This window comes from Carettochelys insculpta, chromosome 9 (genome assembly GCF_033958435.1).
Source record: "Carettochelys insculpta isolate YL-2023 chromosome 9, ASM3395843v1, whole genome shotgun sequence".
Taxonomy (NCBI): Eukaryota; Metazoa; Chordata; order Testudines; family Carettochelyidae; genus Carettochelys; species Carettochelys insculpta.
Window position 1 is genome coordinate 5,181,056 of NC_134145.1, and position 23,539 is coordinate 5,204,594.

General features: G+C 57.7%; 1 protein-coding gene across 4 annotated transcripts in view; it reads right to left on the reverse strand.

Moving 5' to 3' along the window:
• The window catches only part of POMGNT1 (protein O-linked mannose N-acetylglucosaminyltransferase 1 (beta 1,2-)), a 31,827-nt gene extending 9,183 nt beyond the window's left edge, over window positions 1–22,644 (reverse strand). The window contains exons 1-13 of one of the 4 annotated variants that reach the window (XM_075002638.1): window positions 22,567–22,644; window positions 20,849–21,048; window positions 11,663–11,771; window positions 10,262–10,377; window positions 9,725–9,790; window positions 8,688–8,801; window positions 7,123–7,240; window positions 6,693–6,791; window positions 4,666–4,793; window positions 3,196–3,266; window positions 2,387–2,462; window positions 666–749; window positions 353–394 (exon numbers count right to left, since the gene is read on the reverse strand). In XM_075002638.1, the coding sequence (XP_074858739.1) occupies window positions 353–394; window positions 666–749; window positions 2,387–2,462; window positions 3,196–3,266; window positions 4,666–4,793; window positions 6,693–6,791; window positions 7,123–7,240; window positions 8,688–8,801; window positions 9,725–9,790; window positions 10,262–10,377; window positions 11,663–11,771; window positions 20,849–20,959 (1,134 nt within the window). In that variant the 5' untranslated portion in view covers window positions 20,960–21,048; window positions 22,567–22,644. Of the gene's footprint in view, window positions 1–352; window positions 395–665; window positions 750–2,386; window positions 2,463–3,195; window positions 3,267–4,665; window positions 4,794–6,692; window positions 6,792–7,122; window positions 7,241–8,687; window positions 8,802–9,724; window positions 9,791–10,261; window positions 10,378–11,662; window positions 11,772–15,235; window positions 15,473–20,848; window positions 21,080–22,566 lie in introns of those variants that run through there. The other 3 variants (XM_075002637.1, XM_075002639.1, XM_075002640.1) reach the window with 3 other exon arrangements.
• Between the last annotated feature and the right edge of the window lie 895 nt (window positions 22,645–23,539).

Here is a 23,539-nt window from a genome sequence, read left to right on the forward strand (position 1 = left end):
GGGTGGCAGTGGCCGGGCACAGGTGTTCCCTCAGAGGTGGCTGTTTTACTCACCAGAGGAATTCGTTCTGCAGCCACTGCTGCGGCGAGACGGGGGTTTGGCCACGCCAGGGACGTGGGCGGCTCCCAGAGCCTGCAGAGAGGCCCCCAAGCTGCAGCCTGGAGACAGATTTCCCTCCTCCTCCTCCCCCACATTCCCAGGTGCTGAAGCATGAGGAGCATTTGAGCTCCTGGGAAACGGGCCCCCTGGGGTGCGTGTGACGCTGTCCTGAGGCACGACCCCCAGCTCGTTCCCGAGCAGGCCGGCCAACACTCGTTACAGGCGGGGACAGGAGGGAGGCTGGCTCACTCACCGGGTGCAGGCTGAAGGTTGCCGTCAGACTGGCTTTGTAGTGCTGGGGGCAGAGAGACAAGCGTTAGCAAACACCTGCTGAGGCAGTGGGGTCTGGAGGGGGTAGACGCTGTGGTCGCCGATTAATGGTCACTGGTGGAGAGTCCCCCGAGGAGAGATGGGTCTGGTCGGTGTCAGAGTGTACTACAGCTGCCGGCTCCATGACCCAGCCTTTCACCGAGCAGCGGATCCTGGACTAGGATCAGCCCGTGTGGGCACGAGGCACCGGGGGGAGAACTTCCCAAAGGGGGCCCAGTGGGAAGGGACCCCCTCACCTGGGAGACTCGGGCATTTTTAATGCTAATGGGGGTGTGCTGGATCCCCTTCAGGCCGAACAACTCCACCACGTCCATCGGCTCCTGGAAGAGAGAGACGACAAGGCTGGCTCACTGCACAGGCCCCAGGTACGGAGCAGCTGCCTGCACCGCCGTCTCCTGGCTCTGGGGCCTCGGCCCTGTGAGAGCACGGATGGCAGAGCGCTGGACTGACAAGCCACAGACCCCACTCCATCTCCCGACAACAGCGGCAGCTGCCGGAGAGCGGGAAAGAGCCGCTAACCGGCCACACGGGGCCATGGAGGCCTCCTGAGGCAGCCGGGCTGCCTGACCTCAGTGGAGAACCAGCTTGTGCCCTGGCGTGTGAGCTCGGCTAAGCCCTGGAAGGGTTAACACCGCTTGTGGGACTGAAGGGGCCCATTAGATACGGTTACTCGGGCCAGCGTCTCGTTCGTAGTCCCATGCACTGGGAAGGGTGGGGAGGGGCAGTCCAGGTGACACACAACAGCCGGGTTTTGTTTTAAAACCACACACGCACAGCAGAGATTAGCTTCCTTCAGCCTCCAGCATGAAACGCTGTCAGCTCCCCGGGGGAACGATCATCCCATTAGGGCCCCCTAATTATCTGTGCATCAAGTCCAGCCCCTCCTCCCTACTGCGCAGGGGAAGGGACTGTAGACTGTAACTGGGGCTTACCCGCTACTGGACACCCCAAGAAAACAGTCCAGCCTGTAGCATTGCCTGTCCCCCGCCTGCAAACAGGCTCGACATCCATGCTGTTCCCTGGTAACGCAGGGATCCCGCTTCTGCTGCCATGGCAACGGGATGCAGCCGATCAGCCCTCTCACAAAGCTGGACGCGCTGCGGCAAGCTGCTACTAGGATTCCTTCCCCCACCCCACTGCCGGTGTGGTTCGCTTTCCTCCCGGCGGGGAGGCAGCTCCGCTCCTCACTCCATCAGAGGAGCAGGGCAGCGGGGCGGAGAGCTGCAAACACCAGATCGGGTGGTGGGGGCGGGGGGGGTGAAGAGCCGCGACCCCACAGGACGTTCCAGACCCAGTTGCGGTGGCTGATCAATGGCCACTCAACGCAGCAGGTCCAAGCTCCTCAGACGACTAGCCGGGGAAATCGGGAGATCTGGGCTCTGCCCTGGGCTCAATCATGACATGACCATGGGCACCTCGATCCCCTCCTCCACCCTGGGGCGCCCCCGCCGAGCCGAACAGCGGGGCCACAAAGCAAAGCGGAGTCTCCAGCAAAGTCCACCGAGAGCCAATGGGGTGAGAAGTGACACTCGGCTTCCGGCTCTGTGCACAGCCAGGCCCCAGCTTACGGGCACGGGGAGCAGACACGATGCACTGGCCTTGCCTCGTCGCCCCTCCCAGCCTCGGGGCACGTGAAAGATGCAGCAAATAAAAGCGATTTGAATCAGGAGCACCAAACCGTGGGCCACGGCCGCGCCTGGGGTTGCACAAAACAAACACACGGCCTCTTCCCCCACCAGCGCTTCCCGCCCAAGCCCACTGAGCGTCCCGACGTCTCGGTCTCAGCGCACCAACAGCTTCACCGCTGCCAAAACGCAGGCCCTGGCCCCGTCCCAAGGAGCCAAGCAGGACCACAGAACCGAGAGAGGCGCTGCCCTGCGCCTTCCCCTCCCCCACGTTGGGACCACCTGGGAACCCCTTCTCCCCCCACCCATAGCTAGCAGAGGGGGAATCTTACTTCATAATAACCATCGACAAAGACGGTGATCATCTGGGGGTTGACCCCTTGCGCCGACAGCAGCGACCGCAGCATCCTGGGGGCCAGGAGGGGGAAAATGGCTTTGCTTAAAAGTGTTGAGTCTCCTCAGCAGATAATCTTCTCTCAGGTGGAGGGGGCGGCAGGACCCCCACCCCCACAGGCCCCTGGGTGAGCCCCTCCCCCTTAGCCAACCTTCCCTAGGGGGCTGACGCTCCCTCTGCTTGGAGGGGCCGGTGGGGGGCACCAGGCGGTGCGTGGAGCCAGCAACAGAAGCAGAGGGTTCAAGGCTAGAGTGAGGGCTAGACCCCTCTGAGGCAGGAGGTGGCTGGTCCTTGCAAACCCAGACATTGCCTCAGACTCCCTCCCCGCAACTAAGCTGAGAGGGTAACGCCATGGCCAGCAGGGAGTTGGGGGGGGAGCAATCCCCTGCAGGCTGGGCAATTAACCGGCCTGTGACGGAGTCACCCACCCATGGGGCGTTCCTCGCTTGGCCTCCGTCTGCTCCCGCGGGGCCGTGTGGCTGGGCTGCCGAGGAGACACTCGGGGAGCACAGGAGACTTGCCGGGCACCTCCCCAGCGGGCACACCAGAGAGCGGCTGCCCAAGAGCAGCAGTGGTGCCCGCGCTGCTGGGTTATTCAGAGCCAGGACTGGTCCAAGCTGTTCCCAGTGGTGCTGCTGCTTGCTAGGGATGGACTACCTGTCTACCAGGGCTTCCCCAGCTGGGCCTTCCATGGCCCCTGCGACCCAGGCCCACGGCCTCCTCCGGCACAGCCCTCCCAGCACTCACCTGTACAGGTAGGTGGGTCGGTTCCCTGCTATGACAGCCACAGGCACATTAAAGACTTTATTGTCCTTGAGCTGCAAGAGAACAAGTGTTTGTGATAAGAGCTTCGGGCAGCTGCCCCCCCAAGGGCAGGACAGCCCTGAGAGCCCCAGTAAGGAGGAGGAAGAGGGGCCAGGAACCTCCACAAGGCCTAGGAGTCCTGTCCAGCACCAACGGATCGCACAGGATTCGTTTCTCTCCCTTAGGGGCAGGCCTGGATTTCAAGAGACGGGACAGCCTGGACCCAGAGAAGGGACCCTGTGGCCGCAAGGAGAGCCTGGCGGATCCGAGCGAGCCCGGCAGATCTGAGCGAGCCCAGCCTTCCCTCCAGACACCTCCAGAGGCATTCCTGCCTCAGCTCTGCCGGCTGGGATCTGGGCAGGCCAGGCCTGGTCTGCGCTCGGGGGTGGGGGGGGGGCATTGACAGCAATGGGACGTCACATGGTGATTATTTAAGCCAGGTTCTCTCTTTGGGCGGGATCGCAGGCTGCTGGAGATGGCAGTCGTCAGGTGAGAGCTACTGGAGGAGTCTTGCCCACCCGTTGGACCCAGGGGTACTGTTGGCTGGGCTGTTCAAAGGCTGGAAGGGAGAACCAGCATCAGTCAGACGGGCTGCTTCTCACAGGCGGCTCAGCACCACCCAGCCGGAGCCACAGTGAAGCGTTAGCACCCTCAGCTGCTGTGTGCCAGGGGCAGGGAACAGAAGAGACAGAGATGCCACCAATGGACAGAGCTAGACACGGGTGAGTGTGAGTGACAGGCGGAACAGCTCACAGCCGCTAAAGTTGACCCCCTGGGGCTGCAACCTAAGCTGGCAGGTGACACCTCTGTCCCTGAATAAAGAGCAGGGAGGAGCCCAGCTGGGTTATGAATCAGAGGCGGCAGTTGGAAGCTTTGGGGGCTGGGGGGAAGCCAGCCTGTGCTGAGGGGAGGCTACACCCCAGATGGGGCACCCCTGGGGCTCCTCTCCCCAGGACGGGTTGGAATGACTGTCTGCCAGTGGTACTGACACCTCTGTGCCAGGCTTTGCCTCCGTCGACTAACAGATTTCTTGTTCCACCTGCCGAGTGAAAGTCACTCCTGCCTGCTGACGGGGTGCAGAGCTTGGGGACCCCAAGATGGCGTGGCCGAACTCCAGTGCCCTGGCTACATTCTGCTGCTCTAAAGCCCCTGCCTTGCGGGACATCCCCTGAGCAGGCTCCCAGAATGCACCCCGCTGCTGCACATTAGCGCCACCTGAGAATGGAGGGGACAGCGGCGCATCCCCCAGGTGCATTCTGGGAGCCCACTGCTGCCGTTTCTGCTGGAGCCCTGAGTGCGCCACGTCCATCTTAACCTTCCTGCAGCCGTTCCACCAGGTCAGGGCCGGGCGCGGCTCCCTGCTAAGCTGGAGGCAAAAGGCTCTCCGCTCCCTTTGCTGTGCCAGGCACTCACAGGATCAGGGTTGAACTCGATGGGCGTGGGGTCTTTGCAGCTGCACACACTGCCGTAGCCTTCCACCTTGCCGCAGAACCTCCGCCGCCGGCGGTTCAGCTCCGTGTCGGGCCAGCGGCACTCAGCATCTGGGGGAGAGCCGGGAATTCAGAGCAGCGCTCCCCAGGCAGCTCACCCCTGAGCCGGGGCGAGGAGCCCAGTCGCTTCCCTGCCCCTGCCACAGGGCTCCTGGCCCCTGGAGACGGACACGCACCACCCTGGGCTGCAGGGACCTGGCGGCCAGCTGGGCTGAGTGGATACCACCACACAACTACCATCTGGGACACCGGCCCGGGCCCGGGCAGCTGGATCAGGGCCCAAGCGAGCTGAGCTCTGCACAGCCTGGGCCAGGACATCGCTTGCAACGGCTGTTTGAAGACACCCCCAGCCTGGGGAGTCACCAGCGGTGCTTTGAGGGGCAGGAGAGGAAACTCCTTCCTCTCTCCGCTCCTCCCCAGGGCTGGGGCGCGTGGGCGGGCTTGGGGCCGGGTTGCTGAGATGATACGAAGGGCCAGTCACAGGGGAAGCACCAGCTCTGGTGTAACTTCCCGTCCCGTCGTAGCGAGGGCAGGGCTTAAACAAACCAGAAGCACAGACTCGGCCCCTGCGCCCCTGCAGCTGGATGGCGGCTCCCATCACCCCACAGGGCAAACAGCCGCCCCTGGGGCTTGCACACAGCAACGCCTCGCCCGCCCAGAAGGACGCAGCGCTCCCTTCGCTCAAAGTTTTCAGGGAGCGCCGCCTCCCCCCGCCCAGCCTTCTCCCGCCCCTCACACGCCCGCCAGCCCTTGCCCCACCCCCCACACGCCCACTGGCCCTCCCCCCCGCCCCACCAGCTGTCACCCCTGCCCCCACACTCCCACCAGCCCTGCCTCCGTTCCCACACGCCTGCCTGCTCCTGCCCTCGCCACTTTCTCCCCGCCCCGCACACCCGCCAGCCCTCCCCCCACCCCTTCACATGCCCACCCCCCCATCTAAATACCCATAGCAGCTCTGTGGCACAGCTGAGCTCAGAGCTCCACCCTGTTGGCTGCCACCGGGAGAGCCCGGCACAGCATGTGCGGCCAGGGTGGGGTGGGGCAGGGCGGCGGAAGGGAAGTGGACTTTCACAGTAAGTCAGTGGCAGAGAGAGAAATCGAATCTAGGTCTCAGGCAAGACTCCTACCCACTAGGCTGCATTGCCCACCCCCCCATCCCACCTCCATTGTTTCTCATCTCCAGCGAGCCAGCCTCCCAGGTCACGTTTACAGCTGAATCCTGTTCCTCTCTCTGATGCAGCGGGGCGGGGGAAGGTTTGATTCCCCTGGCTCAATTGCCTGTGTTTCCTACTGTCCTGCAGAAACCTGAGGTGTGTGCCTCAGTTTCCCTAAGCACAGCATCAGCGCATAGTCGGTGAGGGGCGTTCCGGTGGTATAATGTCTCACACGTAGGCAATGACTGTCCCCTGCTCTTTGTAACCTAGGCAACCAGGTGACACCTTTCTTGGGTTTCCTGGGAAACAGGACCAAGGGAGGGCCGGGCTGGTTTGAATTGGAGCTGGGCTGTTGAGTGGGGCAGTCTTGTCTAGCTGGAGAGGAAGTGGGGGTCAGGGCCCCAGCCTGGGGATCCCCTCTCCCCAAGATGGATGGTACTGACAGCTTCTGGTTTCCAAGCTGAGAAGTTGGTTCTCCGCTGGCTCCCTGGTGCCTAATAACCCTGCTGTTCTCCCTGCTGAGTGCGAGTCACAGCTGGCTGCGGATGGGGGGTGCAGGGCCTGCGGACCCCAACACTCTGTGATACCCCTCCTGAGAACGGGGGCTGATCTCTTTCCGAGAGCTGGGCTCCAGCGGCAGCTGCCGAGAACTTTTGAAAGGCAGAGCCGGGATCTCCCCCCAGCATCCGTCTTCCTCACGCAACTCCACCTCTTCCCCAAGCAAGGTGCAGTGATGGGGCCCTGGCACGCACGGGGGTCCCTTGCCTCCATCTGGAGGAGCCCCCGAGTCACCTACCTTCCATGGAGGTCAGCTGAACTTCAGTCTTCAGCAGGACGGGGTCCCCCCAGGCAGAGAGGGCTGGGGACTTGGAATGCTTCTCACCGTACACCTCGCCTGAGGATTGGACACGCGGTCAGAGCTCAAGGGCCTGACTGTGCCCATCACCCTGGTGCCTGGTCCCGGTATGGAACCGGCCAGAACCCATGGGATCCCCTGGAATCGCCTTCCCTCCAATAGGGGCAGGAGCGTAAGGAGGAGATACGTCCCCACCACACCCCTCGGGAGCGGGCCCCACAGCTAGGAGAGTTCAGCCCCGCTCGTATGCCGCAGGGTGGGGAGGGGGCATGCAGGATTAGCCTCCCTCACGGAGAAGCCGCTAGCTGGATGGAGAGGGGAGTCCTGGAGCCCCTCTATCCCGTCAGCCCAGCCCGAGCAGGGCTCTCACCGCCTTTCTTCCCCACAAAGCTCCACATGTCCCTCCAGCCGAGGGATGAGGCCACCTGGCTCCCCAAGCCCTTCAGGAGGTTCTTGGCCGTGTCTTTGAGGTGGAAGGAGCCTTCGTCCTGCAATGGAACCAAATGCAGCCTGAGGCGGCACCTTCCCCCGCCCCGAACTGACAACGCCTCTCCCACTGCGGTGTGCGGGGTCTTTTCATGGCCCCCGCTAACCCCCCACAGGCTCAGCCCCGGGCCAGAGCTGTCAGTGACCCCCGCAAGCCTTGCACGTGTGTGGCCGCTCAGGAGAGATTCAAATGCCACCCAGCTGATTAGCAGATCACCCGCTGCCTGGGCTTGTGTTTCTAAGGGTGGGGAACAGTCACACAGGCCTTGGTGCACGTAAATTATTCCGCACACGGATGGACTAGATTAGAGCGGGGGGGTTCCCAAACTTTTCAGCAACACGGCCCCCTTTTGAGAAACCCTCACGCCCCCCCCGCCACCTCCTCTTTACCACCGTCCGACCCCCTTTAAACAAAAAATTCAATTTGCAATTTGAAATCAACACAAAAACTTGACATAAAAATGTTATTTAACATTAAAAATAAGCACAAAATAGTTTTTCTTGCACCCTTGTGGGTGCCTGGTGCAGGCCCAGCTGGCTGGGTGCCTGAGCCCTGTGCCAGCCGCCAGAGCTGACTGCACCAGCCACCCGACTGCCTGAGATCTGCGCTGCCAGAGCCATCCACCGGACCCCCGCACCGCCAGGGCCAGCCACCTGCTGGGGCCAGCCGCCTGAGCCGCCAGTCCAAGCCCCACACTGCCTGGGCCAGTTGCCAGCCCGAGCCCCACGTTACTGAAGCCACCTGCCCACCTGCCAGCCTGAGCTTTCAATGCCGGGGCCAGCTGCCCAAGCCTTGTGCATCCTGCAAGCTGGCTGGCCACCCGCCGAGCCCCTCCCCTCCCCCAAAGTCAGGCACCCGCAGCCCCCCCAACTAACCTCCCCCTCCTCAATGCACACTCATTCACCTTTGCATGCAGGTCTTCACCGCCTGCTAGCTATTTATATTGGCTGCACTGGGTCACCCATGCAGAATGGCAGGAGCTGAGAGTCAGATGCAAACGATGGGGGGAATGACGGGGGGGCTGGGTTGCCTTGCACCCCCCCCCCTGGAATTTCTTCGTCCCCCACCCCCAGTTTGGGAAACCCTGGATAGAGGGAAGGTTACTGCTTGCCACACTCACTGGTACACCCACATTGTTTCGTTGGGCATCCCCGTCTGTCTGCATTTGATCCTGGGTCTGTGTTTTTGCCCTGCATTTGTACAGCACCTGGCACAGAGGGGACCTGGCCCATGACCGGAGCGCCTAGCCATTGCTGTGCAGACAGCACAGGTCTCTTGGCAGTCCCCTAACAGAAGGAATAGCATAGGGGTGAAGGGGAAGGGAGCTCGCTGTCCGACACATAACAGAACATGCACGAGATGAGGCTGCAGGGAGGCAGAACCAGGCCGGGCCTTGCTAGCCCTGGACTCGCGTCCGTGACATTATCTGTGGTCTCCGTCCCACCTACCTTAATGGAGAAGGTCAGGATGCGGCCACGGGCGACCATGTTGAGGAACAGGACCATGGCTTCGTCCTCATGGGGCGAGTAGGTGTCGAACACCCTCTTGGCCATAACATGACCCTGCAGGTGTTCAAACATACGGCACAGCCTGCCTGACATCTATATGCCACCACCCCAGGCAGGAGCGCCACCCAGAGCTCCTCCCAGGCATGGGTCCACGAAGTCACAAAACACCCAGTGCTCCGCTGAGGGGGGGAGCCGGGGGAACAACCCACGGCTGGTGTACCAAGTGGGAAGTGCCGGCAGTGGAAAGGGATCTGGGTGTCAGAGCTGGCTCCTATTTAGCCCGTAACACGGTTGCCAAAAAAGCAAATGTCATTTTGGGATGCAGCCGCCGGGAACGCGGCGAGCAAGGCAGGCCATAATCCTTCCACGCTACTCAGGCCTCAGCTGGGGCACTGCGTCCAGGTCTGGGCACCACATTTCAGGGGAGAGGTGGACAAGTTGGAAGAAAATCCAGGGAAGAGCAACAGGCCGAGAAAAGACAACTTGGGAGGGAAGACTGAAAAACCCCTGGGTTTGCTTAGTTTGGAGAAGAGACGAGTGAGCAGGGGCGTGAGGGCAGCTTTCAAGCACCTAAATTGTTGAGAAAAGGGAGGGAAGAAGAGTGCTGCTTAACCTCTGAGGATAGGCTAAGAGCACTGGCTGAAACTGCAGCAAGGGAGGCTGAAGTTGGACATTAAGGAAAAACTTCTGCACAACATGCCAGAGTCCACCCAGGTCAATGAAACGCCCCTGGCCCCAGCTTCCAACCAGGGCTTTGCTCAAGCCACCTCCTTCGGGCTGTGCCTTCCCCAGGCAGAGGTATCCGGCTCACTGCCAGGTTCACCAGCTGCCGCCGGCCATTCCCAGGCAGCTCAGCTTTGAGAGCCGGGCAGGCAGAGGTAAAACTGACTAGCAGCACTTCCGCTTCACACCCGGATGCGCTGGCAGAGCGGAACAGCCGCACCCAAACACACGCAGGGCTGGTCGGCGCTATTTACCGTGGCCTGATTTAACACGATGACGTGGATCCCTCTTCCCTGCTCCCGAGCCTCATCTTCTAAGACCTGCGGGAGAGGAGAACATTACCGGAGCAATAAACCAGAGCTCCCCCCGAGCCTCCTCCACCTGGACAGGGGCAGCAGGTTCGCCACACAGTGGCTCCTACACAGGGACGATTCACTGACGTTCCAGTCCCAGCCCCTTTGGTGGGTTCCTCCGTTCAGGGCAGCGGGACGTCTGGTGCCATGGTACCCGGCACAAGCCGCCCTCAGAGGAAAGAGGGGACAGGAGAATTAGATACTTGGTTGGATCCTGGCTCACTGATTCCACAGCCCAGCTACTGTGGACATCTGTGGGCAGATGCAGGCTTATATTCAAGGCATGCCATTGCCGAGCATGGCAACAGCCTTCACTGCCTTCTGCCCTGACGGGGAGCTCTATGTGCTGGGTGATGGAGATCGGGTCTGTTCTGGTGTCACCCCTACCGAAACGCCCACCTGCTGGATAACCCACAGCCTCCTGGGCCAGCCACTCACCGTTGTCCCATCCACAGCCACGTAGACCTTCGACCGGCTGGAGTATACCTCAATGTCCAGGACCTTCCTGCTGCTGGTGGGGCGGCGTGGGGTCTCCAGATGCTGCACGCCTTCATCTAAGGAAAGAGGCACCCCATAGACTCAGCCCCACTTGCTCACATTTAGCTCCCCACACGGAGCATCCGTGGGTTCCCCCGGGCAGATGGGGGAGATCCTCAACCTATCAGCGCACCATGTAGTTTCTCTTTTCATGTCTAACACCCTGCAGCATTTTTTTTTTTTTTTTTTAAACAGACCTGGTGTGTGTGTGAAGATGTGTTTTTGAACCCTCTCCCTCTCCCTTCCCCCCCCCGCCCCGCCCCGGCACTCCAGGGACCAGATTTCAAAGCTTGAAGACCTGCAGCTCTTTAGTCATTGCTGACGAGCGAGCAAAGGCTGGCATTCCTTTGGTGTTCCAGTCCAGTTCTGGGTGGATGGGGTCCCAGTTTCCAGAACCACCAAAAGCAGTCAAGGTCGGAGAAGGCAGCCACGCATGCATTCTCAACACCAGACACTCGCGGACATCCAGGAATGGCATGGGGCTGCCTCTGCCGGAGTAACTTTGCTCACGTTGGGCGTACGAGGCCATGCTGCTCAGAGAAGGCCATCTGGAAGAGGACATAGCTCCACGCCCCACCCCACCACCGTCTGCTTCAGTCTCAAGCCCGGATGGGGGACAAACTAGGAGAAAGAGAGGGCCGCCCAGATTAAACCAGGGCAAATGGCCCACGGAGCGATGGAGTAGACCTAGAACGGAATATTGGCTCTCACAGTGTAACCAGCGTTATGGAAAACGTTTGACTAGGTGTAACCCTCAACAGCCGTCTTTCCAGCGGAAAATGGGAGTTTCAGGTTACGCAGTTCTCACCTGCACATCCCTACATGCACACACACAGTGCTGCTCTCTGCAAAAAACTTCAATGTCTTCATCAAACCCAAAATTCCTGAAAACAAGTATTTCAGGTTTCACACCCTGCCCTAGTACCCTGTGGGAACTGCAGTCCTGTTTCCTCACCTCCCCATTCTCTTCTATGGGCTAGGCTCACAAGGGCAAACTACATCTCCCAAGATGCAACTGGGGCAGGAGACTCCCCATGATGCAACTGCCTCTCTTTTCCAGGAAGTGAGGCCATGGTGCCCCATGGGAGATGTAGTCCAATGAGGAGCCTAGCCCACCGGTGAGTGGGCACCAGGCACATGAAATACCACCCCCTTGAGGCACCGTGGCAGCATTTCCAACTAAATCTTTGGCAAAGCTGGTTTTCCAGCCGGCTCTGATTCCAGCACGGCCACACACATTGGCAGGATGGCATGGGCATGCACTGACTCCTGCTGCTTTGACCCAGGCCACTGAAGACTCACCATAATCTTGGGCAGACTCCTGCTCCTCCTCGCTGGCAGCTCTTCTCGTGTCCAGGATCAGCTTAATATTCACAATCACAGTCACAAGCAGGAAGAGGATGGCCCCCATCTGCAAGGCAAGGAGCTGCGTAGGTCATTCCACACCTCACAACGACGTGCTGGGAGAAGTCAGCCGTACGTCACAACATGATCCCCATGGTGGATCTCAGAGGCCCAAGGTTCTCCCTCATGGGTACAGGACAGGGTGGACCAGTGGCATTAGTCTAGGACATGACACACCCAGGACGTCACTACATGAAGTCTGAGGGTGTTTCCAGCGTCAGCTGCTTCCCTTCTCCGGTCCCCTCTGGCAGGAGAATACAGCACGTGATCGTTCCAGCTCTAAGAGGTCATTTCGGAAGCAAAAAGGGTGGCCAGCACCCAACGCACGCAGACTGGGGCTCTCAAGATCCAAGTTCAAGCCCTGGTGCAGCCACCTTCCCTGCACGACCTCGGACAAGGTGAATAATTACTCTGGCCACGTCAGTCCCCACACGCAAAAAGAGAAGACCCCTGAAATAGTGAAGGGCTTAGGGGGCATCACACATAGGCTGAGTCACTGAAGTGGCCAGCAGCATTCTCAAGCTGAAACACCACCTCATCCTCACAGCACCCAAGGACTGGGGGCAGGTCCACCTGGCTCCTGCCCAGCAAGGAGTCCTGTTACCCTCCTGTAGGAGGGGCGAGGTGGAGGGCTTTGCTAGATGGATTTTACTGTCCCCGTTTACAGGGAGGCTTGCCTGAGCTGCTCCTGTTCTAGCCACGGCGCCTTTCCCTGAGTCTACGGCCGTGTAAGTTCTACCGGTGACTTCCTCATTGCATCAGCGAAGCCATTTCTAGGAGCCAGGCTATGGGGAGAGACAGCGGATACACAAACAAACAGAGCCAGTTAGCGGAGGATGTGTGTTAAATCTGGCGGACAGGAGCAAGAGAAGCTGCTCTCCCTGCTACTCTGGCTGCTCCAGCTGTTCCCAAAGTCCAGTTTTGCCCCTTGCCTGTGGGAGCCGGTTTGCTCCAGGGAGCCACCATTGACCACTGCCTTGGTACCGAAGAGCATTTGTGTAGCAGCACGGGACAGAAATACAGTCCCTGCTCACAAGGGCTCGGACACGGGGTAGGTCAGTGTTTCCTCAGCCTTGTCTCGTAACATACCCCTTTTAAAAAAAAAAGTATCCCCAGATTTCTCTCCACGCCCCGACAGATACACGTGCCACCGGTTGAGAAACATGGTCCTATGGCAACCTGAGCTCTTGAAACAGAGGCCATTCAACCCGCCCAGGTAACTGTACCAGATTCAGGAGTTGCTACCAAGTTACACCTCACTTAGAACTATTCGCTTACAAAAACCATTGCAGAAGATGACCACTGAACACTTGCTGACCTTCTACCATCTTGTTATCAAATCAGCAAATTGGAACCGAAATATTCTACTTACATTTCAGCATAAGGAACATGAAGCAGTAGAAACAAGTTGTTGTCGGGATGAGCTTTTAGATTGCCCGGACTGTACTAGTGGTTTTACGTAGCCTGTTGTAAAACTAGGCAAATATCTGGGTGAACTGACATACCCCATGGAAGACCTCGGTGTACCTCCAAGGGTACACGTACTCCTGGTTGAGAAACACTATGGTAGGTCCATAAAGGGCTTTATTACTGGCCACTGGGGCTAGGAGGGTGAATAACTGGACTGATGTCCTCATGGCCATGCAGTTAAAAATATCTGCCCCAAGCACCAGATGCTGCTGCTTCTGGATGGCCCCCGGAGCCTGACATGGGTGGGGGAAAAGGGCTCGTTTAGCAGAGAAGCAGCACCACCTAATAAATAGGGCCTTAGCAAGTCTGCAGTCCAGCCTGGTCAACTTCACATTCCTAGGAATGTAAATAGTCATAAAGGTCAGGGCTTCAAATTTTCACATTTGACACCGCTCAGTCTTGTAGCCCTGGGGGTCCCAAGACAAACAGGGTGGTAGGGGGAGGGTCACAAGGCCAGCGTGATGCTGGTGGGACCACAATATTGCCACCCTTGCTTGTGCGCTGCTGCTGGCGGCCATGCTGCCTTCAGAGCTGGGCTCCCAGCCAGCAGCTGCAGAGCCTCCTGGAGATGGGTCTGGCCCAGACTCAGGAGCAGACCCATGCAGGGGAAGAGAAGGTCCTGTCTCTCCACAGCCCATCTAGGGCTGCAGCTGGAGCCCAGTGCATAGTGAGAGTCCCCAGCTGGGGCATCCTCAGCTCTGCCTCCCCCTCAGCTCAAGACCCACCACTTGGTAGTTAAAGGGGCTGTGGGCTGGGTGTTTGTATGGAGGGCAGGGGAGAGAATATCTGACCACAGTGCCCCCTGCGACCATTTCTGTGGGGGGTCACCCAATGGAATTAATGGGCAGCACATTTAAAACTAACCAAAGGACGCTTTTCTCCGCAGCGTGTGGCTGGCCTGCGGAGGTTGTAAAGAGTTTAATAGGTTCCGGATGGAGGTTCGGTCCATCCATGGCTATCAGCCAGGCTGGGTAGGAAGGGCGTCCCCGGCCTCTGTTTGCCAGAAGATGGAAATGGATGCCAGGAGATGGAGCACTTAACGTTTCCTTGCTCCAGGGGGAGTGAACAGAACGTCTGGTATTGGCCCCCAAGTATGGCCGTTCTCATGTATTTGACAGGGTCTCATCAAGGTCAGCGCCTCACAATGGGATGGGGAAGGAGACGCTGAGAGAGCCACCAGCAAATGCTTCCCGGGTCTCTAAAATGGGAGAGATACAGCCAGTTCTCCCCCCACCTCAGCAAAGCGCTCCTTTAAAACAGCCCACGTTTCCCGTTACAATTAGAACATGATGAGCTCGTAGCTGGTCACTTACAGCATCTACAAATAGAAACAGCTGTAAAGCTTCCCACATGCCCCACAATCAATAGACGTCGTGAGACTGCCAGGTCCTGGGCTCAGACGGCACATAAGCCCCAGGTTATCAATAGACGTTATAAATATCCTTAGCTGGAGGTGGCAGCAGCAGCTGAGGTGCCGACTCAGGAGATCTATGTTCTGTCCCTAACTGCCACTTGATTCTCTGCGTGAGCTCAGATGAGTTCTGTGCCTCAGTTTCTCCATCGGAAAAACAGGGTGTGATAGGACGGGGTTTCTGGGCCCAGCTAGAGAAATCAATCCAGGTACTTCTGCTTAAAATCCAGGCTACTCATTGCTCCAGGCTGGGATTTCCTTCTCGCTAAGGCAAATCCAACCAGCCCCAACAGCCCCTCTGCCAGACCCACTGGCCAGCCAGAAGCCACACAAGCAAACCCACAGACTTCTCAGCTGCTCCATCAACCCAGATCAACAGCCCCCAACTTAAGGTGAGAGGCTCTTAAGCCTATTTCACCCAACACCACACAGATTCCCCCAGATCCCAGGGCCCAGGCCATATATACTTGGATCTTCCTCAAACCACCATGCAAGAGCCAGATCCTTCGATCTAATATCTAAGGGTTTATTGATAAAACAAGAACGAACAGGGTTAGAGAGAAGAATTGTTCGAACAATTCTTTGCATACCTCAGTCATTACGACTGCTGCAGCCAGCCATGTTATTTGCCGATTCTTGAGAATCTCTGAAAGTTCATTTCAAGTTGCCTAGATTCAGACACTGGGAGCATTGTAGGTCTGGCGCACTGGGGTCCACATGCTGGGACATGGACCCTTGGAGACCACGAGATGAAAGATCTAAGATGGACACTGCTAAATCCACATCCTCCCTCTGAGGGACGGGCTCCCAGTCCAGACAGGCTTCACCTGTGAGGACGGAAGAACAAAGAAAGTCCCTGCCAGGGTCCAGCTTACAGCTTTTATACACGGAGGGAAAATTCCCTTCTCCATATGCCTTGGCCCACCACCTGACCAGGTGGGCCACTGTGCTGAGTTTCCATTCGTTGCCGTTCCAGTGGGAAAACCCCATCCTCACACAATGGGTGTTGGCCGGTTGGCCCTTTGCTCAGTCTATTGTCCTGCCTGGGGTGGAGCCCCACCTCCCCTTGTGAGCCTCCCCACTGAAACACTTCCCACACAGCTGCAGAGCTAGAAATCTATAACTTTACCGACACCCAGGATAGAGACACGCAAGTAGCATACGTAGATTCAGGGCATCATCAGCTTACACTGGTCCCCCCCTCAGCCCCAGCACTATATTTGGGGCCCAATAGCCACACCGGGTATATAAAATGGCTCCCAGACCCAATATAAAAGTCCAGCCACATGACACGGGGCGACACCAACCACGCCGGAGGTTGGCAAAGCTTAATTTTCAAGGTTGTTTTTTTTCCCAGCAGCACCCATCACAGCCGTATCCTGCACAGAACAGGCCACGTCCACAGACAGAACCTGGGGGAGAGGTGGGACGCCGCACGCTTTCATTGGTCAGTGCTACGGCATTGCTCGGACGGAAGCGGGCAACCAACCAAGTCAAGGGACTATTAATTCTTTACGAACAATCACTCTCCCACGCCTCAGCAGAGAGGCGCCGCAGGACCTGCTCACAGTCTGGCTAATAAGTTGCAGAATTACATGGCACATGCTTGCCAGTATTTCATTACCAGGCTGCTCAACAAATTGCCTCTGCCTGCGCAAGATGGTCTCGTGGTTACAACCCCAGCACAGGACGCGAGAGTCTTGGGCTCGGCTCCCTGCTGCGCCAAGACTCTGCGTAACCTTGAGCTGAGCCTTTCTGTGTGTCTTCTGCCCCCTGGGGAGTAAGACTAGCCAGGTCAGACTAAGGGCCAAGCGAGCTCAGAATCCTGGCTTTGGACAGGGCCAGACACTTCCAATGGAGTGAACATAGCAGGGACATAACCCTCCCCTGGGTAGCATCCAGCACAGGGAGGGACACCCAGAGCATAGGGCTGCATCCCTGGCTAACAATCTCCGGGAACTTGTTCTGGCCTCCTCAACACCCTCGGCAAGGAGCTCCACAAGCGGCTGGCATGCAGTACTACAGCCTGCGGTTTGTTTGAAGCTGGATACCTATTCATTTCACTGGCTGACCTCTGGTTCACGTGTATTCGCTCCCTCGCGTAAAACTTCCCTGTTCACCGTCTCCAGGCCACCTCTATCAGATTCCCCTCTTTTCCAAAACGATCAGCCCCAGTCACCTTAACTCTCCTCCTACAGAAGCTGTTCTGGCCCCCACTCTCCGGCCATTTTTGTTGCTCTTATTTTAGAATTGGAAATGGTACAGAGGAAAGGAATTCAGGTACCTTGGCAGTGTGATAGCCAATGATGGCTCCCTTGACAAAGAAATCAATGCCAGAATCTGCCAGGCCAGCCAGGCACTTGGATGTCTGAGCGTGAGTGTTGAATCAGCACAATACCCGACAGTCCACTAAACGGAAAGTGTACAAGGCTGTAGTCCTGACCAGTCTCCTGTAAAACCTGGACCTTGTACAGAAAACATATAAAACTGCTGGAGCGCTTCCACACCTGCAGCCTGAGGTCAATACTGCACGTTCGATGGCGGGGCAGAGTTACGAACCTGGAAGTCCTGGACAGAGCAGGAACCATGAGCATCGAAGCCATGATTCTGAAAGCCCAGCTTCACTGGACAGGGCACGTCATATGAATGGAGGAGTCAAGAATCCCTAAGCAACTCCTCTACGGTGAGCTCTGCCAGGGCAAAAGGAATCAAGGCAGGCTTCACAAGCGGTATAAAGACTGCGTGAAGGCCAACATTGCTCATACTGGTTTAAAACCAGATCAGCTAGAGCGGCGTGCAAAAGACCGACCAGGCTGGTGCGCTCTCGTACGACACACGACAGCTTTGAAGAGCAGCGACGCGTACGCCTCATTGATGCTCGTGAGAGGAAGAAAGCAACAGCAGCAGCCACACCAACAGAGGCAGGACGATTCCCTTGCCCCCACTGTGAAGGCCCGTGCTGCTCAAAGCTTGGACTCCTCAGCCACATGTGAGTCCACAACCAATGAGCCTGTGCAAGTTCAAGACGTCATCGTCAGAGACAGCGGACCACCTGCTGCAGAGATCTTTTGTTGAGATGGGAACAGCTAGGATAGCATGGGGTATTAAAGATAAAGGCGTACCATGAATTTACACAGCAGCAGTGCAGGCTAACCCTCTCTAATCCGTCTGACAAAGCAGGTCTTTGCCCACGAAAGCTTATGCTCCAAAATATCTGTTAGGCTATAAGGTGCCACAGGACTTCTTGTTGTTTTTGCAGATACAGACGAACTCAGCTACCTCTCTGCTACTTGTCTCAAATCCAAAACTCTCTTGTCCAGCAATATGCATAATCTGGCCCGATTTGTGTTAGCCGGATTCTCACTTCTCATGGGTGTGGCCAAGTTTCCTGTGGTCCCATAAAGTTTGTTTCCAGCCACCTGTCCTGGCTCTCAGCATTCTGGGCTGTTATTCAGCTGCAATTTACACCCAAACATCTTCTCAGAGCCCAGGAAGCAGTGGAAGCGTCGCTAATGCTACTCGACAATATTGATCTCCCATGGTCTGGCAAATTCTCTTGTCCACCACCGGGTCGAGGGTGCCAGATTAGAGCAGTTCAACTTGTAGGAGATTTACTGTCTTATTACCGAACCCCTTCCCAATGGCTCCTGGCCTTGTTGACGTGCCTACCACTGCTGTAGATTACGGATAGCCTCTGCGAAGATACACTCAGTGACTCCAAGCTCACTCTCTTGAGCAATAGGAGCAAATTTAGACCCTCCCTTCCTCATTTTGTACACATAGGTGGGATTCCTCCCTCCTAATGGGCATGACCAGGATGCTGGGAGGATGCAGCAGCTGCGAGATGCTCAGACGCTACGGTGATGTGGCAGTACTAAGAGGATGCAATGCCTAAGGAGCCTGTCTATAGGTCTTCCGCCAGAGAACTGTGGTGACCAGACTTCAGTTTCACCACAGCATTTCAGGTAGACAGTATATCCCTTCCACAGGGAATAGATGTAAGTCACCAGGTTTCAGACTGGAGTTAGCAGGAGTGGCTTAAGGTAACAGGGATGGGGATCAGTCCACCCATAAGGACCAGGGACTGCACTCCATGGCCTCTCAAGCTCCCTTCCAGTTCTCTGAGATAGGCAATGCTCAAGGAGCAGCTGAACCTTACAGCCCGGTGTTCAGAGGTACCAGTCTGCACCCAGCACTAGCCGAGGCGGTCTCCAGTTGGGCAGCTACAGAGGCCACCTCTGGAAGTCTGCTCCATCTGGGGAGCCCATGATCACAGGGGAAGTCTCAGAGCTAAGGCCAGAGCACAGAGCTCCTGACTTGCACTCTGGTGGATAAAGCCTTGCACAAAAAGTCAGGGATCAGGCCTGAAGAAGTCACAAAACCGCCTTAATGAATAAAAAGAGATTCGGGTTGTATTATTGGGCTTCTGGGTTGGGTGCCTTTAGGGGTCCTGATTGCCAGCTTTTCCCTGCAAGCAACAACGGCAGAACCTTTACTTGTGTGTTAAAAGAGGGAAAATTCTCCAATAATTACACGATCTTAGAGTTGGCGCTTCAAGAGAAGACACCACATCTCCCAGGGCATAGGCCAAGGGAGAAGCATAAGGGCCATCCTTCCCACCCAAATAGTTAGCCCACACAAACGTAACATTTTCCTAGCCAACACCTGTATTAATGACCTGAACAAGGGGATGGACTGAACCCTCAGCAAATTTGCAGGGGACACAAAACTAGGGGAGGGGACATTGATACACTGGAGGGTCAGGACAGAGTCCAGGGAGACCAAGACAAATTGCAGGACTGTGGCAAAAGAAATCTGCTGAGAATCCACAAGGAGAAGGGCAGAGTCCTGCACTTTGGAGAGGCTGGGAACAGAGTGGCTATGCAGCAGTTCAGCAATAAAGGACCTGGGTTTCACAGTGGATGGGAAGCTGGATGAGCATCAGTGTGCCCTTGTAGCCAAGAAGGCTAACGGCATATTGGGGTGCATTAGGAGGAGCATTCCCAGCGGATCTAAGGAAGCAACTATTCCCCTTTATTCAGCCCTAGTGAGGCCACATCTGGAGTATTGCATCCAATTCTGGGCCCCCCATTACAGAAAGGATATGAAGGCAAAGGACAGGGTTCAGTGGAGGGCAACCAAAATGATTTGGGGGCTGAAGCACATGACCCATGAGGGGGGGCTGAGGGATTTGCGTTATTTACTTTGCAGAAGAGAAGAGTGAAGGGTGATTTGATAGCAGCCTTCAACTTCCAGCAGGGCGGGTCTAAAGAGGATGGGGAGAGGCTGTTCTCAGTGGTGAGAGATGCAGAACAAGGAGCAATAGTCTAAAGTCACAGTGTGGCAGGTTTAGGTTGGATATTAGGAAAAACTACTTCCCCAGGAGGGTGGTGAAGCACTGGAATGTGTTACCCAGAGACATGGTGGAATCTCCATCCCTAGAGGTTTCTAAGTCCCAGCTTGCCAAAGCCCTGCCTGGGATGATTTAGTGGGGGTTGGTCCTGCTTTGGGGAAGGGGCTGGATTCAATGACCTCCTGAGGTCCCTTCCTACCTTGGGTGTCTATGATATGTTAAGTACCTTTTACAAACCAGATTAACGAGAAGTTAAAAATATAAGTTTATCATCACAATGAAGGTCTGCTAAGAAAAAAGCTCCCCACCGTCTTTGCAGCCCGGAGATCCTTGCCCTGGTGGCCCAGAGGGATCATACAACAAACAACTGGCTCTAGCCAAGATCACAGCAGAGCCAGCAGCAGTCTGAGCCTCAGAAGATTTCCTTTTCCCCCAGAAGCCAAGCAAAGAGCTAGAGCTCATAACTAGGCACCAAGTCAGTCCACACACCCCCACTCCTGGAAATGTTATTTAACAGCTGTTGAGCTGGGCCCCTCCCAGCAATAACCACCACCCAACCACTGGTGAAATCTGTGCAGACATCCTTTGTCTGCCGGGGAAAGGGGCTTTAACAGGCTATTGGTGCTTGCAGATGCCAGAGGGGGATTAGCTTCATCCTATTCCACATTTTAAGGGTGCAACACAATTCAGTGGCTTCTCGACGGACAGTTTATTTTCTTCCACTGCATTAGGTCACTGGGGCTGCAGACATTTCTTCCAAGACAGATGCCATAATCCTTGGCCTTTGCAAGTTTATCTTCTCTAATCCCCCACCCCGAGGCCTGAGTCGTATTAACTCCAGAGAACTCACCTGGCAGAGCCGCCTGAGAGCCCTCTGGTTCATCAGCTTGTACTTCCAGGCGAGGTACCAGCTCCGGTTCTTCCGCGGTTTGGCCGGAGCATGGGGCTTCCACTCCTCCATTATCACGGGGTGAGGAAGATGGGCAAGGGATGCCGCATGGGGCGGCTGTCAGGATCTGGTAGGCTCCAGTCCCATTCCTTCGAGGGTCCCTGCTGCAACAGGACAGGCACGTCCTAAGACCTGTGGTCCAACCAGTGTGGAGTAAACTCTTCCGCCCAATCCCGGGCTGATGTTGGGCAGGCCAGGAAGGGGAGAAGAATTGCAGGGGCTCTGCAGCAGTTACCCCAAGTGCAGGGAGGCAGCTGCAAGGAGCCAGATGCTCAGAGGAGCCAACGTCAAAGAAAAACACGGCCCCTGGCACAGGGGGGCTGATTTAACATCAAGGCAAGCAGAGCCAGCCCCTTCCTTGTGGGCTGAGGGGGGCATGCTGGGACCAGCTGCCCAGCAGCAGCACTTGGCTCAAAGGGTTGCTAAGGGAGCCCTGGATCTCCTTCCCTGTGCCACAGGACACAATCTGGCCGAGCCGGTGGCTTCTGTCCAGCTCCTAATGGAACAGGCGTCTGCAGCATGGACGGCAGCACTGCAGCTGGCAGGAAACCTGGGCAGCTTCAACAGGCCCTGGACACCCAGCTCTGCTGTCCGCCCCCCAGCCCCTAGGCCAGGCTCCTGGACCAGAGGGGAGCCTGCTCCAGCACCGTCCCTCCCCACGCTGTTCTGGGGGCTCACAGGGCATTTCAGGGGAGCAGCCACACCCCACAAGGACAGTCTCTGAACTCCCCTGCAGCCCGATCAGGGATTACAGGGGGCACTAGCCCCTGAGATCTCAGGGGCTCTTTACGCAACTCGCCCTGCACCTGATGGGAACAGTCCAGCAGAAGCCTGTGGTGTAGGGGGCTGAAGCAGGCATGGGGCTGGCCTCCAGGGAAGGGGAGCTGTAAATGCTACATGAGCTGGACAAGGTCTGGGTGGTGGGGTGCATGGGGGGAGACAGGCTTGGGGGGAAATCCACTAGCACAGAGCCCCCTGCACTTGGAAGTGGGTGGGGGAAGCAAAGGGGGGGGAGAGAAGTAAAGGGGGAAGGTCTCTCCCCCAGGAGTGGGGAAGTAAAGGGGGGTCTCCCCCCAGGGAGTGGGAGAGCAGAGGCGCAAGGGAAGCGTCTCCTCCCAGGAAGCAGCAGAGGGAGGAGCATGGGGGGATTTCTCCCCCAGGAATGGGGAGCAAAGGGGGGTTTCCCCCTGGAAAGCAGTGGAGGATCTCTCCCCCAGGAATAGGGAGCAAACGGGGGGTGTCTCCCCCGGGAAGCAGGGGAGGGAGCATCCCGAGGGGGAATCTCTCCCCCGGGAATGGGGCGCAAAGGGGGGGTCTCCCCGGGAAGCGGGGGGCCGGGGGGAATCTCTCCCCGGGAATGGGGAGCAAAGGGGGGGGTCTCCCCGGGAATGGGGCGCAAAGGGGGGGTCTCCCCGGGAAGCGGGGGGCCGGGGGGAATCTCTCCCCGGGAATGGGGAGCAAAGGGGGGGGTCTCCCCGGGAAGCAGGGGGGGGAATCTCTCCCCGGGAATGGGGAGCAAAGGGGGGGGTCTCCCCCATCACTCCCGCCCCCCCGCACGCGGGCTGCGACACTGGTGCGCCGCGCAGGGAGCGGCCGCTGCGGGCCCCGCGGCTACTCACCGGGGCGGGGCGGGGCCGCCCTGCAGCTGCCCCGGGCCCGGCCCGTCCCCCGACGGCGCAGCAGCGGCTGGGGCCGGGCTCACCCCCACGGCCGCCTGCTTCCGGCGCGCGCTCCGCCGCCGGCCGCCCGCTCTTAAAGGGGAAACGCCGGGAGCCGGTGGGGCCCACGCCGGAGCCGACCTCCTCCCACCCCGCACCGCCTCGTCTTTGGGGGCCTCCTCCTGCCCGGCCCTTGGCCCGCCCGTGTCCCGGCCCGGAGCCAGGAGGAAAAGTGCAGGGAGCCGGCGCCGCGCCCCAGCAGGGTTTTGATCTCTCCAACCTGTGTGTCATGAGCCCTGTACTGCACCCGGAGATTTGCCTGGCGCTCGGGGAGGCCTTGCAGTCTGGGCACAGCTGCGGGTCAAGGTGCCCTCCCCGAGAGGTATTGCGGGAGCATTACACGCTGATTGTTTATTGTTTTGTTTTAAACAGAGCAGGCAAGGCGAAAGGCGGAGGCGGTGAGTCGTTTGCTGAGGATCACCCAGCACCCAGAGAAGTAGCGCCCAGGCCGCCAGCCGCGCGGCCCATTCTTGTGATATGTGTCATGGCTCTCGGGGTCGTTTGGAGGTTTGTTGGAGCCTCAGCTTCTGGAGTCGCGTGATTTTTGCAGAAAATCTCCATTTTCATTGCAGGAAATAATGCACCCGGCCCGCGGGGTTGCACAGGAAAGCTCGAGGGTGTGAATGCTAAGGGCTCAGAAAGTGCAAGAAAGAAGTACCCCGCCTTTAAAAAATGTGATTTAAAGTCAACATTAGGATGGAGGACAACAAGCAGTCCTGTGGCAGCTTGTAGACTAACAGATATTTTGGAGCATAAGCTTTCGTGGGCAAAGACCCGCTTCATCAGATGCATGAGTCATGGGGAGGGTTGACTTGTGATTTTTGAGAGACTGCGGCTTGTTTCATTCCCATTTCTTCTCTCTCAAGCAGGGAGG